The 13491-nt window shown below is 41.1% G+C and overlaps 2 protein-coding genes across 4 annotated transcripts in view; both read left to right on the top strand.

Annotated features, from left to right (window-relative positions):
- Positions 1-7349, top strand: part of LOC111974328 (AP-1 complex subunit gamma-1) — a 29073-nt gene extending 21724 nt beyond the window's left edge. For 2 of the 3 annotated variants that reach the window (XM_070447306.1, XM_024002053.2), the window contains exons 18-22: positions 698-824; positions 1192-1287; positions 1510-1670; positions 1856-1954; positions 2120-7349. In XM_070447306.1, coding sequence (XP_070303407.1) covers positions 698-824; positions 1192-1287; positions 1510-1670; positions 1856-1954; positions 2120-2221 — 585 coding nt within the window. In that variant the 3' untranslated portion in view covers positions 2222-7349. The remainder of the gene's footprint in view (positions 1-697; positions 825-1191; positions 1288-1509; positions 1671-1855; positions 1955-2119) is intronic. The other variant, XR_011481082.1, reaches the window with a different exon arrangement.
- A 3611-nt stretch (positions 7350-10960) lies between these two features.
- Positions 10961-13491, top strand: part of LOC111973653 (PH domain leucine-rich repeat-containing protein phosphatase 2-like) — a 48993-nt gene continuing 46462 nt past the window's right edge. Inside the window, exon 1 of the mRNA XM_024001016.2 lies at positions 10961-11257. Within this exon, the coding sequence (XP_023856784.1) occupies positions 11063-11257 (195 nt within the window). The 5' untranslated portion in view covers positions 10961-11062. The remainder of the gene's footprint in view (positions 11258-13491) is intronic.

Below are 13491 nucleotides of genomic sequence, written 5' to 3'. Positions count from 1 at the left end.
AGTGGATCAACATTTGATTCAGTTCAGCGTTAGACGCAATTGATATGTAAAAGTAATTTACGATTGAGCTGACAAATGCAGCAGCTTTTACCGTGAATGCAGTCTTTGCTGATGCGTGAATTAAAAAAATATATATATTGAGCTGTAGCGCAGATCTTAGCGATACGGATTGAATCGAGCTCTACTTTAAAACGCACAAATGCACGTACTCACACGCATTCTTTAAGTTTGGATTTCTATTCATGTGGTGAAATCCACAATCAGTGAGTCTGCTAATGCTTTTACACACTGTTCAAACAAGGACCCCTGCTGGTAGGAAATTAAACTGTGCTGGGCATATCAATCTACAGATGAATATGAAGCAGTCTACATTTTCCTTTGTAGAGTTCTGAGTTGAGTTACAAAATATTTTAACATCTGTCATGTTTTAAAACAAAGTGTAAATGAGATGTTATTCAGAGCACTGTTGTTTGTCCAAATCCTCCCTGTATTACCGGTTCAATCTACAAATCCTCCCTGTATTACAGGTTCAATCTACAAATCCTCCTGTATTACAGGTTCAATCTACAAATCCTCCCTGTATTACAGGTTTCATCCACTTAATCCTCCCTGTATTACAGGTTCAATCTACAAATCCTCCCTGTATTACAGGTTCAATCTACATGTGCTTTATTATTTGGTTTCTCTTCTATTCCAGGCTAATGACTTGTTAGACCTGCTGGGAGGTAATGATGTGGTGCCTGTGATCCAAACCACCCTGCCCACCAAGCCTGCCTCGGCTGGAGGAGAGCTGCTCGACCTACTGGGGGACCTCTCACTGTCTGGTAGGACTACAGTCTCGCTCTCACTCTCTCTCTCTCTCTCTCTCTCTCACACTCTCTCTCTCACACTCTCTCTCACACACTCACTCACATTCTCTCTCTAGCCCAAAGCACAGGTGTACCAACCTTGGTCAGGGCAACTTGATTGGTTTCTTCTTTTCTCTTTCATTGCAGTGTCTCCCTGTTCACCACCTATTCTCTCTGTCACCCTCCCTGCACCTTCCTTCATAAAGAAACCACATTAGTCAAGCCACATCCTGCTTGACTTGGTCAGGAATCAACTTGTCTTGTGAACTATCACCAGTGGTATCACTTATGTCTGTGTGTGGTACCCTGTTGGAACCCCCTGTGTTGTTGTCCCCCTCCCTAGGTGGTCCAGCTCCTGCCCCCTCTGTGCCCGTCTCCCAGCCCCCTTTCCTCCTGGATGGCCTCTCCTCACAGCCCTTGTTTAATGATATTTCAGCAGGTGAGAGCTAGCGCTCATCAGTGAAGCTTTCAAATTTCTAATTTGAACCAAAGCCAACAACTCTCCCATGTTGTTTAGCAAGTAGAGTAATCTGTGTCATTATGTATCCCTTTTAAAACAATGTGACCGTATACAAGTTCCTACAATGTTTTTTGGGGTTRTCATGTTTGGTACTACTTTTTCACTCTGAATTGTATTGACTTGTGCCGTTCTTGTCTTTAGCTATTCCCCCCATGACAGCTTATAGCAAGAATGGCCTGAAAATAGAGTTCACCTTTGAGAGGGCCAATCCGAACCCGAACATAGCAGTCATCACTATCCACGCCACCAACACCACCGAGGCTGACATGACAGAGTTTGTTTTCCAGGCTGCAGTACCAAAGGTGAGCCATGACTGGACAGTCACATTTGTATAACTATGTAATACTAAGAAAAAGATGTGTGGTTCTATGATTGACCTCTGTAGCAATGTACAGCTTAGTCAAAGTTGGGAATATGCAGGTGTATGTCCTTTGAAGCAGACTTGGCAGGAGCAGTCCTTTACGCTCTGTGTGTCCCTCTCCTTCAGACATTCCAGCTGCAGCTCTTGTCCCCTAGCAGTAATATTGTCCCAGCACTCAACCAGGGAAGCGTCACACAGGTCATCAGAGTTCTCAACCCACAGAAGGTAAGAGATGTTCCTGTCTGTYCTCATCTTCCTCACATTCTTATTCAGTTTCCTGATCTATTGGTGCTATCAGAGGAATTTAGTGCAGAGGGCTCCTATAGAGTTCAGCTCTACATTGAGTAGTTCATATTGCTTTAATATACATGTCTTTCTCATGATTTACAGCAACAACTCCGCATGAGGGTCAAGCTGACGTACACCCACAAAGGCTCACCTGTCCAAGACCTGGCCGAGGTCAACAACTTCCCTCCTCAGTCCTGGCAATGATGACCGTGTCCTCTCGCGCTTAAAGACCCCGCCAAGGGAACTATGGGAAAGATTCTCCACCCCCTGTTCCCAGACTGATCCCCTGTGACATCACTGCAGACTGCTGCCATGGGGTTGCATGGGGAGCAGCGGAATGTCAAACACACAAAAAAAAGATGGTATGAAGACCATGATGACGACAACCACAACAACGACGGCAATGACGATAGACATCACCAGAAATATGTGAAAACATATTAATTTACTAACCCTTTTCCTTGATTGGTTTCACCTCAATCTATCTGCTTTGCAGTTGCCACTATTTCCATCTCCTCGCCCTCTCAATGCACGTACGCCCACATTGCACTCTCTGTGGTACGCCCACCCCTCTAAGCCGCCATAGAAAAGAGCTGTTGACTATGAGCACTTGTTTAAGCAGTCTGTTTTTTCTTTTGTTTCATGTTTTTAATCTTACAGGAATTTAACATGGGTATATGTATTTTTTTGTACCTATTTTCAAGTCTGAATGAGATGCAACTTAATTAACTTTATGAAATTTGCACACTGTCCATTCACCACTTTCCCGAATTGGGTTTGGAAACTTGGAGTACTTTGGCTCTCAGTATTTTATCTAGTTTGGTCTCCAAAGTGACTATAACACATTCTATTATAAAGATCTCCAGCTCTATGCTTCAAATGCAAGGTCTTCGGTTGCAATACAAAGGTTAATCTCTCGTGRACAGATTCTGGGTGTAAACCGAAGAATCTGTCGGGATGGAATGCGTAGGATCAGTTTGTCACTGATTATTTGGATGTATCTGGATTGGCCGAAGGCGATGCTTAAACTTCGACTGCTTCGCTTGTGTGGGGAAATTGGTGKAAGTGGGGTGTTTTGGCTAAGTTTCCTTTTGCGAGGGTAGAGACTTCGCAAACCGGAACTCCCAATTTCTAATACGTATGGACTCACAAATACATCACGCAGCTGACCAAATTACGCCAGATTTTAGTCCTGCGTTAACTGAGATTATACAAACATTCACATGATTACTTTTCCCAGTTGTACCGGGTCTGCTCTTTTACATCCATTAACTTTGGCAGCAGAAAGGTTTTAAAGACCCAGAGSACTCATTCATTTTGGGGKWAACTTAATTTGACCCTCTATCTCATGAGTGATTTTAAAAGGCAAAAGATGTGTGGAGTCGTTTTGAATTCCATCAGTTTTCTCTGTTGAAGTCAGTTTGAGAGTTGTTTGAATCCCATTCACCTTGGTTGGCCAGAGAGGCCTTTCAGCAGGGTTGAGATACTGTAAATGGATAAAGTGCATATTTCGAAGGCTGGAGTGTATTTGTTTGTCATGGGCTGGCAATGGTTCCATTTTCTTTAGTTTGGTCAGCAGTTTGGTAGCCATAGTACGGCGCTATCTTGTAAAAGTTTCTTTCTGAGGTGGAATCTAGAGGATGGACATTTCTACTTTGTTTGACTGCCCTGTATAGCACCGTTTCCCCCACCTAGATGGGCATTATTTACAGTTTATTCCATCCATCTTGTTAAATTCAACGGTTAATTGCTTAGATCAAGCTGAGGTTATTGAAGCAATATGGATATTGTATATCAGTGTGGGTCTGAGACACATCTTAGTTAAAGGCAAATCCTTAAACATAGTTTCATTGAATACATTAACTTTGGAAGTACTGAATCTTCCATGCATCTGAACAAACAGCCTGAAATGTAAGATTTACAGCTTTAGGATGTCAAAACGTCTCTCTTTTAAGACTATTAACCTGGCTGGACATAGCCAGCCTAGAGACGACATGTACATTACGTCTATTTTGAATGTAGTTATATGCACTGAATGCTTTTTCTTTGCAGTCTTTTTCTGTGGCTGTCCTCTTTGAGGGCGCTGGCCATTTTGTTGGCACTATTTTTGTGGTAATATGATTTTTTTATTTTTGCATTGATTTGACTTAAACATTATTGCCTGATATCAAAATGATGTGCCTTTTGACATAACTAGATGGGAAGTCCCTAAACTTGTCTCATCTGATCTGTGTGAAGAGGGTTTGTGTGTCAGGGAGTGCTTATTGTGGGTTATATCCTGACTAGAGAGCAGGCAAGACAGACAGGCTGGATGGAAGGTAGGAGTCGAAGAAGAATGTGCCCTTTTTTATTTTAGAGACATCTCACACTGAGTTTCTAGCGTTTAGAGTGGAAATTATGTAGTCGGATATCAGTTTAGCTTACCGTGTGGTGACTGGTGTGATTCCTTGGCTGTCATACTTCTCCAAATCAGAATCCCGACCAAGCTGTCGGAAACATTAACCTGAATACCTCACGATGTTTTCTCTTCCTGTTTAACTATCAACAGTACAGTACCTGGATAGCTGTATTTAGTCTTCTGTATGATCTGCAATCAAGTGGGCACCTGTAGGACATCTCATTACTAACACGCTTAGCTGCCCCATGATGCTGTATGTGTTYAGACCTTCAGATGTTCAATCGCACTATATGCTTATTGATATTCACTATGCTACACTATCAAACTTTTGTGACCAAATCGGAAATGCTATTAGCGTTGGAAATAAGCTTTGGAAATATTTTTGAGCAATGATGTGTATATATGGAGAAAATGATTTCATTCTATTACTTTTTTTCTGTTTTTGACTAAATGCTATATTGGCTTTTTCTGTATATATTGAGGGCTTTTAAGGTTAGTCAAATATCCTTTCTTTCATCCCTTTTTATTTTTAGATACCAACCATTTTCTAAGACTTCCAATTACTCACGGTGTATATTGTCTGAATAGATCTTAGTCTACAATATGGCCTAAAGGAAAGACTTCCCTATTTCATCAGTCATCGCAAAAGATATATAATCGGCTGCCTGTACATTGTATATTATTGTAAAACGAAACAACAAAAGATGATCAAATGAAATAAAACCCCATTTGAAGACTTATACAGATTAGCTAAGGACTATAATTGTATACATATATGTAAAAAAGAATCAACTTGAAACGATGCAAATGAGCTGCATTCTCTTCATAAGTTAGGATGCATCTTTTTTTTTCTGCAGATTTTAGTGGGTGAGTAGGCTGCTATTGTTTTTTTTATAGATGTCCTCTTAAGGTTTGGTTGGGCAGTACTGGTGTTGTCTGTGAGTGATGTACTGTACTACTGAGAGGTCTGTGAGCTGAGCACAGTGCTGCACAGTGACCGAGGTGGCACCTTGTCGGTATTCGTGGTCCTCAGAAAGGCCTAATCTGTTTTCATATGCTCCTTAAGAGTAGGCCTCTTGCTAAGACGCTGTAACGCCTCCTTTGGTATGTATTGTGCTTTATCGTTTTTTTTTCTTCTCCCCAGCAAAAGTAATTGGAGAAAATGAATGTTGTCAGACATGCAAGCTAATTAATGGATGGATGACCTACCTACAGTGCACATGGTCCTTCTAAGAGAGCGATTCTCATTGTTGGACCCCTTTAAGTCTGATTCTCTGTTTTTCTCCAGTCCTACAGATTCTTTCCCCATTCATCTGGCATCTCACCTCCCCACATTAATTGTATTGGATTTCAGAGACGTGAGAATGGGCCCAGAGTTTCTCTGAAGTGTTGAGTGAGGTCTTTTTTTTTTTACCCTTGTGATGATGTTGCACATACCTTTTATTGTAAGGTGGGGATTGAATATCCTGAGTATTTTCAGGCTRAGAAGTTTAATCTGTGTGGTGGATATGGTTCATTAAGTAGTAAGGCCTTGTCCTCTCATGTGGTTGACAGATACAATGTGCTCTTGGCTGCCTGTCATCATCCACTCTTACTGGGTCTGTTCATCGCTCCTGATGACTGCATTAAGGAACCCGTCTTATGGACTTGTTTGTATGGCTCAAAGAGAGCAGAGAATAGGCCTGGTTCTGTTACAGGGACCGGGCCAGCGGGGCAGTTGAAGTTCAGGCTCTCTAAGAGGAAATATGATCCTTTCAAATTATTGAAATCCAATTCAAAAATCAGGACGGAAGTGTGATGCAGATCTCTCTGCTGTGTGTATGGCCTTTTTGTGTCTACATTCTTTTCAGGGGACCTGTGATCTTAATGCAGTGCTGCTTAACCTGTCCTTGTGATATGACACAACTATAACACTGAGCTAAAGCTGCATGTTAGCTGTGCTGTGAGCTCATTTCCACAAGGGGGAGCTGGTCAAGATAGAAGGCTGTAGGGAAGGGAAAGACATCTCATACTTGTACCTTTTCTTGAATGTTTTGTTTTTATCGGTTTGATTCCATCAATCATGTTTGACCAGTTAACGCTTTTAAGGATACAGTGCCCCCATATAGTTTTAAATGAGAAATCCCATTGGTTTGGACACTGCATCTTAAAAAGGAAATTTGTAAAGGAAAGAACCCTTCAGAGGTCTGAGCAGCTTTTGAAGCATTTTGTTTGTCTAATCAGCCAGTGTGTGTGTAAATATCTCTGAGAGTGTGTTGGCATGTCTTGCTACAGTCACCTGGTAGGACATGAAAGTGGCTGCAAGGATTTCAATTCACAACTTCTGAGCTGCATGTGAGAACCAATGTAAATAGTGTCATTTCTACTCTACGTAATCCTTTTTTTGAAATGCACATTTTTCAACAAATCCAACACCACCTAATTTGGTTGTACATTTGAAAATGTAGTTTTTTTTTGTTTTGTTTTTTTGTAGGGGTTAATAGTGCACACCACTCATTCGGATGTAATTGTTTTTTACTTCTATATTTCGCCAGGTGAATTCTCTGTGTAAAGGGGTTTGAAGGCGCATCTGACATTAGCCACTATTATCCCTTTCCCTGTGAAATCATAAAGCGTCCATTGTACCTTTTGAAAGAGAATCTGTATATGTAACCCTCAGATTTATCCCGACTATACGACAACATATCTGATTTGAGATGGGGAGGAAAAAAAACATTTTTTGAAATTCACTTTTCCAGACAGGTTTAACATTTTGAACTGAATCAGTCCCATGTCTTCAAGGTGGGTGTGAATGGACTGAAAATATGAATAATGATGTTGATGATTTAAAGCTGAAAACTACATGGGACATTTTAGACTTATGCTGTGTATTATTGTCTTTGGGTTGGAGGAAATGATGATCAAGAGTAAATAAAAAGTCAAACAAAATTTTGACCGGACTCATTCATTTATCAACTCTTATATGCTGAACAAAAATATAAACGCAACATGTAAAGTGTTGGTTTCATGAGATGAAATCTCATGGTTTGAGGGAGCGCAATTGGCATGCTGACTGCAGGAATGCCCACCAGAGCTGTTACCAGAGATTTGAATGTTAATTTCTATACCATAAGCCAACGCTTTTTTAGAGAATTTGGCAGTATGTCCAACCGGCCTCAACCGCAGACCACGTGTATGGCGTTGTGTGGTTTGCTGATTTCAACGTTGTGAACAGAATGCCCAATGGTGGCGGTGGGGTTATGGTATGGGCAGGCATAAGCTGCACACAATGAACACAATTGCCTTTTATCGGTGGCAATTTGAATGGATAGATACTGTGACACAATCCTGAGGCCCATTGTCGTACCATTAATCCACCGCCATCACCTCATGTTTCAGCAGGATAATGCACAGCCCCATGTCACAAGGATCTGTAAACAATTCCTGGGAGCTGAAAATATCCCAGTTCTTCCATGGCCTGCATACTCACCAGACATGTCACCCATTGATCATGTTTGGKATGCTCTGGATCAACGTGTGCTGCACTGCATTGAGCATGTTTGGGATGCTCTGGATCAAAATGTGCCGCACTGCATGAGGCAAATGGTGGTCACACGAAATACTAACTGGTTTTCTGATCCACGCCCCTACTTMTTTTCCCCCCCAAAGGTATCTGTGACCAACAGATACATATCTGTATTCCCAGTCATGTGAAATCCATAGATTAGGGCCTAATTAATTTTTCAATTGACATTCCTTTTATGAACTGTAACTCTGTAAAATCTTTGAAATTGTTGCATTTATATTTTTGTTCAGTATAGTTACAAATGGGGTTCACCTACATAACTKATCTAGAATAGGCCTACACAGATATTTTCAGCTTAACATAGCCTGACATGTTTCAGTATACATAGGCTACTTGTCCTACTAAACTAGATTGAGTCAGTGAGGTTGGAGCAGCGTACAAATGAGGAGAATGCTGATCGAGGTTTAACTGTTCCAGTATCTGTTTCCACGGGAGTAGTTTCTTAGGTCAGTGATTCTTGATTAGCTTTTGAGGAACATCAAGTCCAAGCTGTTAAAAGTGCCTCAGTGTGGGCTGGTAGTTGAGTTAATTTTCTGTGAGCCAAACAAACTACAGTAGTGGAAGAAGCCAAGTCATGGCAGTCAATTAACAGTGATCCAGGTGGAATAGAAGTGACAGGATTTTCTCATGCACCACTTTAACACACCTGTTTGCTTTTACAGTTGTGGTATATTGATGTCTACTGATAAACCCATTGGCTGGACATTGCTATAAGTTCAGTACTCAAGAGGACGACTCATGAAGGAACAGGCAAGTGGGAATGGTGCTTTCTTGAAAGATACAGTTGAAGTCGGAAGTTTACATACACTTTGGATGGAGTCTCGTTTTTCAACCACTCCACAAATTTCTTGTTAATAACAAACTATAGTTTTGGCAAGTCGGTTAGGACATCTACTTTGTGCATGACAAGTAATTGTTCCAACAATTGTTTACAGACAGATTATTTCACTCATAATTCACTGTATCACAATTCCAGTGGGTCAGAAGATTACATACATTAAGTTGAATGTGCCTTTAAACAGCTTGGAAAATATCAGAAAATCATGGCTTTAGAAGCTTCTGGTAGGCTAATTGACATAATTTGAGTCAATTTGGAGGTGTACCAGTGGATGTATTTCAAGGCCTACCTTCAAACGCAGTGCCTCTGCTTGACATCATGGGAAAATCAAAAGAAATCAGCCAAGGCCTCAGAAAAACATTGGAGACCTCCACAAGTCTGGTTCATCCTTGGGAGCAATTTCCAAACACCTGTAGGTACCACGTTCATCTGTACAAACAATAATACGCAAGTATAAACACCATGGGACCAYGCAGCCGTCATACCGCTCAGGAAGGAGAAGCGTTCTGTCTCCTAGAGATGAATGTACTTTGATGTGAAATGTGCAAATCAATCCCAGAACAGCAAAGAACCTTGTGAAGATGCTGGAGGAAACAAGTACAAAAGTATCTATATCCACAGTAAAACAAGTCCTATATCGACATAACCCGAAAGGCTGCTCAGCAAGGAAGAAGCCACTGCTCCAAAACTGCCATAAAAAAGCCAGACTACGGTTTGCAACTGCACATGGGGACAAAGGTTGTACTTTTTGGAGAAATGTCCTCTGGTCTGATGAAGCAAATATAGAACTGTTTGGCCTTAATGACCATCGTTATGTTTGGAGGAAAAAGGGGGAGGCTTGCAAGCCGAAGAACACCATCCCAACCATGAAGCACAGGGGTGGCAGCATCATGTTGTGGGGGTGCTTTGCTGCAGGAGGGACTGGTGCACTTCACAAAATAGATGGCATCATGAGGCAGGAAAATGGTGTATATATTGAAGCAACATCTCAAGACATCAGTCAAGAAGTTAAAGCTTGGTCGCAAATGGGTCTTCCAAATGGACAATGACCCCAAGCATACTTCCAAAGTTGTGGCAAAAAATGGCTTAAGGACAACAAAGTCAAGGTATTGGAGTGGCCATCACAAAGCCCTGACCTCAATCCCATAGAAAATTTGTGGGCAGAACTATAAAAGTGTGTGCGAGCAAAGAGGCCTACAAACCTGACTCAGTTACACCAGCTCTGTCAGGAGGAATGGGCAAAAATCACCCAACTTATTGTGGGAAGCTTGTGGAAGGCTACCCGAAACATTTGACCAAGTTAAACAATTTAAAGGCAATACTACCAAATACTAATTGAGTGTATGTAAACTTCTGACCCACTGGGAATGTGATGAATGAAATAAAAGCTGAAATAAATAATTCTCTCTTATTCTGACATTTCACATTGTTAAAATAAAGTGGTATTCCTAACTGACCTAAAACAGGGAATTTTCCCTTGGATTAAATGTCAGAAATTGTGAAAAACTGAGTTTAAATGTATTTGCTCAGGTGTATGTAATCTTCCGACTTCAACTGTGCCTGTTTGAATCTGCTCTGTTTCAGACCCACCCCCTATACTGCTTTTCCATGACCCCGAAGAGACATGAGTGCCTTGGTTACCTCTCATTCGCTCCACTTTTTTAAAATTATTTTATTTATTTAACTTTAACCTAATTTAACCACATACCCTTAAGCCCAGGCCTGCCTTATTGAGAGATCCTGACATGCCTTTTTAACAGGGTATTTTGTCATTAACATACTTGTTCCAATTCAGACCATAATGAAATGGGATATTGGCTACTCTGATTCCCTATGAGGAATAATTTGATGAGGAGTGCTTATGTGTGTGTATATATAAAAAAATTCTAAATGTAAGTATCATAAGACTCTAGGGCAGCAATAAGAAGCAGCCTACATTGAGTGAAATTAAAATGTCATGCATTAAATCAAAATCGCAAGACAGTTAATGCGGTAAAGCACACGTGTAATGGGTGTATAGGAAACCTAATGAATAATTCAGTACGCCTCTACTCAGAAATGGGCAGTGCCTTATGAATAATATGTTACCCTGCCTCTCTAATGTTTATTGATAGACCCAATCTGACAGCGGTGAGGTTCAGAGTCGTTATGGCGTCGCACCGAACGAGAATGGGATTTTTCAGCTGCCGCATGTATTGCAATTTACCAGTCATGTTACACGTTCTTTTGTAGTTAAATATACACATGCAAATGAAGGAAGAAGATAATATACCCGGAACGGTCAATGGCACTGTTATGGAGCGAAAAAAAGGTGGTGTCGAAGATAGCAGGGGTTGTACGGACACACAGGTCTACGAAGCGGGATCTAATCAAGCTGCAGGTCGTGGCGACCGCAATGGTACAGGAAACCGTGTCGGAACGGGGATACGCGTTCTAAAGGTAACTATCAAGCAAGTCATATTTGAAGGTTTATCAAAATACTGCAATCGCACAGTTCCCGGTTCTAACAGGGCCGAAGTGCGTGTGAAATTATACTCACGCGTCATCCAGTTTGAGCATCATTGATGTTCTCTTCTATAGTGATAATTATGTTGGTTTTGAAAGTATAACGTTGAGTGCAACAATGTGTCGAACCACATCGCCAGCATCCTTTCACTGTAACTCTTTCTAGATTGTAACAGAAACATTTGAATGAACTGTTAACGTTACAGTAGGCAATCGTTCGAGATGTTGCTACATATTGTCGTGCTCAACTGTTAGTCTATCCTATAGATCAGAACATGTACAATCACATGTTTTAACTTGCTGTTTATTGCTGAAAATGAATAGCATAAACTATTATGGATAGTGTAACATTTGTAAACTTTTCAATGTGTTTCGCTATTTAGGCTACATGTTTATGTCATTGGATCAAATCCACTTTGAAATTCCTAAATAGCCTATGCAAAACCGAGTAAATAGGCTTGGACTGAGATTGTTCTGTAGCTTCGAGCCCTCAGTTAGCACGCACGATTGACAAGACATGTGATTAACTGTTTCCTTACTCATTCGTGTGCTGTTCTTCCGCCATTATGTCACTGATTAACCCATTAGGCGCCATTTACATAAAACATAATGGCTTGTGCCAATTATCCCCATGCATAATCATTTAGAAAATACATTTTATAGGCTGACATGAACCTCAGCCATGCTTCTATGGAGAGACTGCTTATCTCACCAATCTCTCATGCGATATTGTCATGGAGAATGACACATTCCAGTTACAATTGCACTAATAATAAATATCCAAAAGATAACTTCAGTGGAAGGACCATTACCTTTTATGTTCATTGAATCATGAATGGCTGCTGCTGCAACTAACGGTAGCCTTGTATTCAACCAACCAAGATTTAAACCTATGAGTGGTGAGTTTATATACATATCAGTGGCGGTTGGTGCCATTTTAAGATGATGATCATTTTTTTAATGAGCTTGGCCTTATTTCTATTACAGCATATTGGATGACTGTCATTGATATTCTATTCACCCAGCTCAATGTAACATCAATAGGTTTAGGCTACTCCATGATACTCAAATTTTCCCTGTACCTACCCATCATGAGGTTGTTTAAACTAGCCTATKAATGAAAGTTTACAAGGCAGGTGCACATGTCAAGATACTTTTTAGTAATCAAGGTGACAGTAACACATTCGAAATCGCCTTACAGAATCTTGCCAGCATTTAGCTGATCTAGGGTGTAATCATTTGTCCAACAGTTGCAAATGAGAGTTTCTATTGGACAAATTCAGGTACAGTGCATTCTGAAATTATTCAGACCCTTTCACTTTTTTCCACATTTTGTTGCATTAGAGCCTTATTCTAAAATGGATTAAATAGTTTATTTTCACTCAATCTACACACAATACCCCATAATAACAAAGCAAAAACTGTTTTGTTTTGTTTTTTTGCAAGTGTTTCAAAAATAAAAATGGGGTTATTACGTTTTACAAAAGTATTCAGACCCTTTACTCTGGTTTTAGTCTGGGCTCTGGCTGGGCCACTCCARGACATCCAATCTGATGTCCTGATCGCTCTGGAGCAGATATTCATCAAYGATYTCTCTGTACTTTGCTCTGTTCATCTTTTCCTCGACCATGACTAGTCTCTCAGTCCCTGCCGCTGAAAAACATCCCCACAACATGATGCTGCCACCACCATGCTTCACCGTAAGGATGGTATTGGCCAGGTGATGAGCGGTGCCTGGTTTCCTCCAAACTTGGCATTCAGGCCAAAGAGTTCAATCTTGGTTTCATCAGACCAAATAATCTTGCTTCTCATAGTCTGAGAGTCCTTTAGGTGCCTTTTTGGTTAACTCCGAGTGGGATGTCATTTGCCTTTACAGAGGCGTAGCTTCTGTCTGGCCACTCTACTGTGGACTGATTGGTGGAGTGCTGCAGAGATGGTTGGCCTTCTGGAAGGTTCTCCCATCTCCACAGAGGCGCTCTGTCAGTGACCATTGGGTTCTTGGTCACCTCCCTGACCAAGGCTCTTCTCCCCCGATTGCTCAGTTTGGCCGGGCAGCCAGCTCTAGGAACAGTCTACTCTAGGTGGTTCCAAACTTCTCCCGTTTAAGAATGATGGAGGCCACTGTGTCCTTGGGGACCTTCAATGCAGCAGAATTGTTTTTGTACCTT

This window comes from Salvelinus sp. IW2-2015, linkage group LG15 (assembly GCF_002910315.2).
Source record: "Salvelinus sp. IW2-2015 linkage group LG15, ASM291031v2, whole genome shotgun sequence".
NCBI lineage: Eukaryota > Metazoa > Chordata > Actinopteri > Salmoniformes > Salmonidae > Salvelinus > Salvelinus sp. IW2-2015.
The sequence above is the reverse complement of the archived record's forward strand: the minus strand, read 5'-3'. Positions and strand labels throughout refer to the sequence as shown.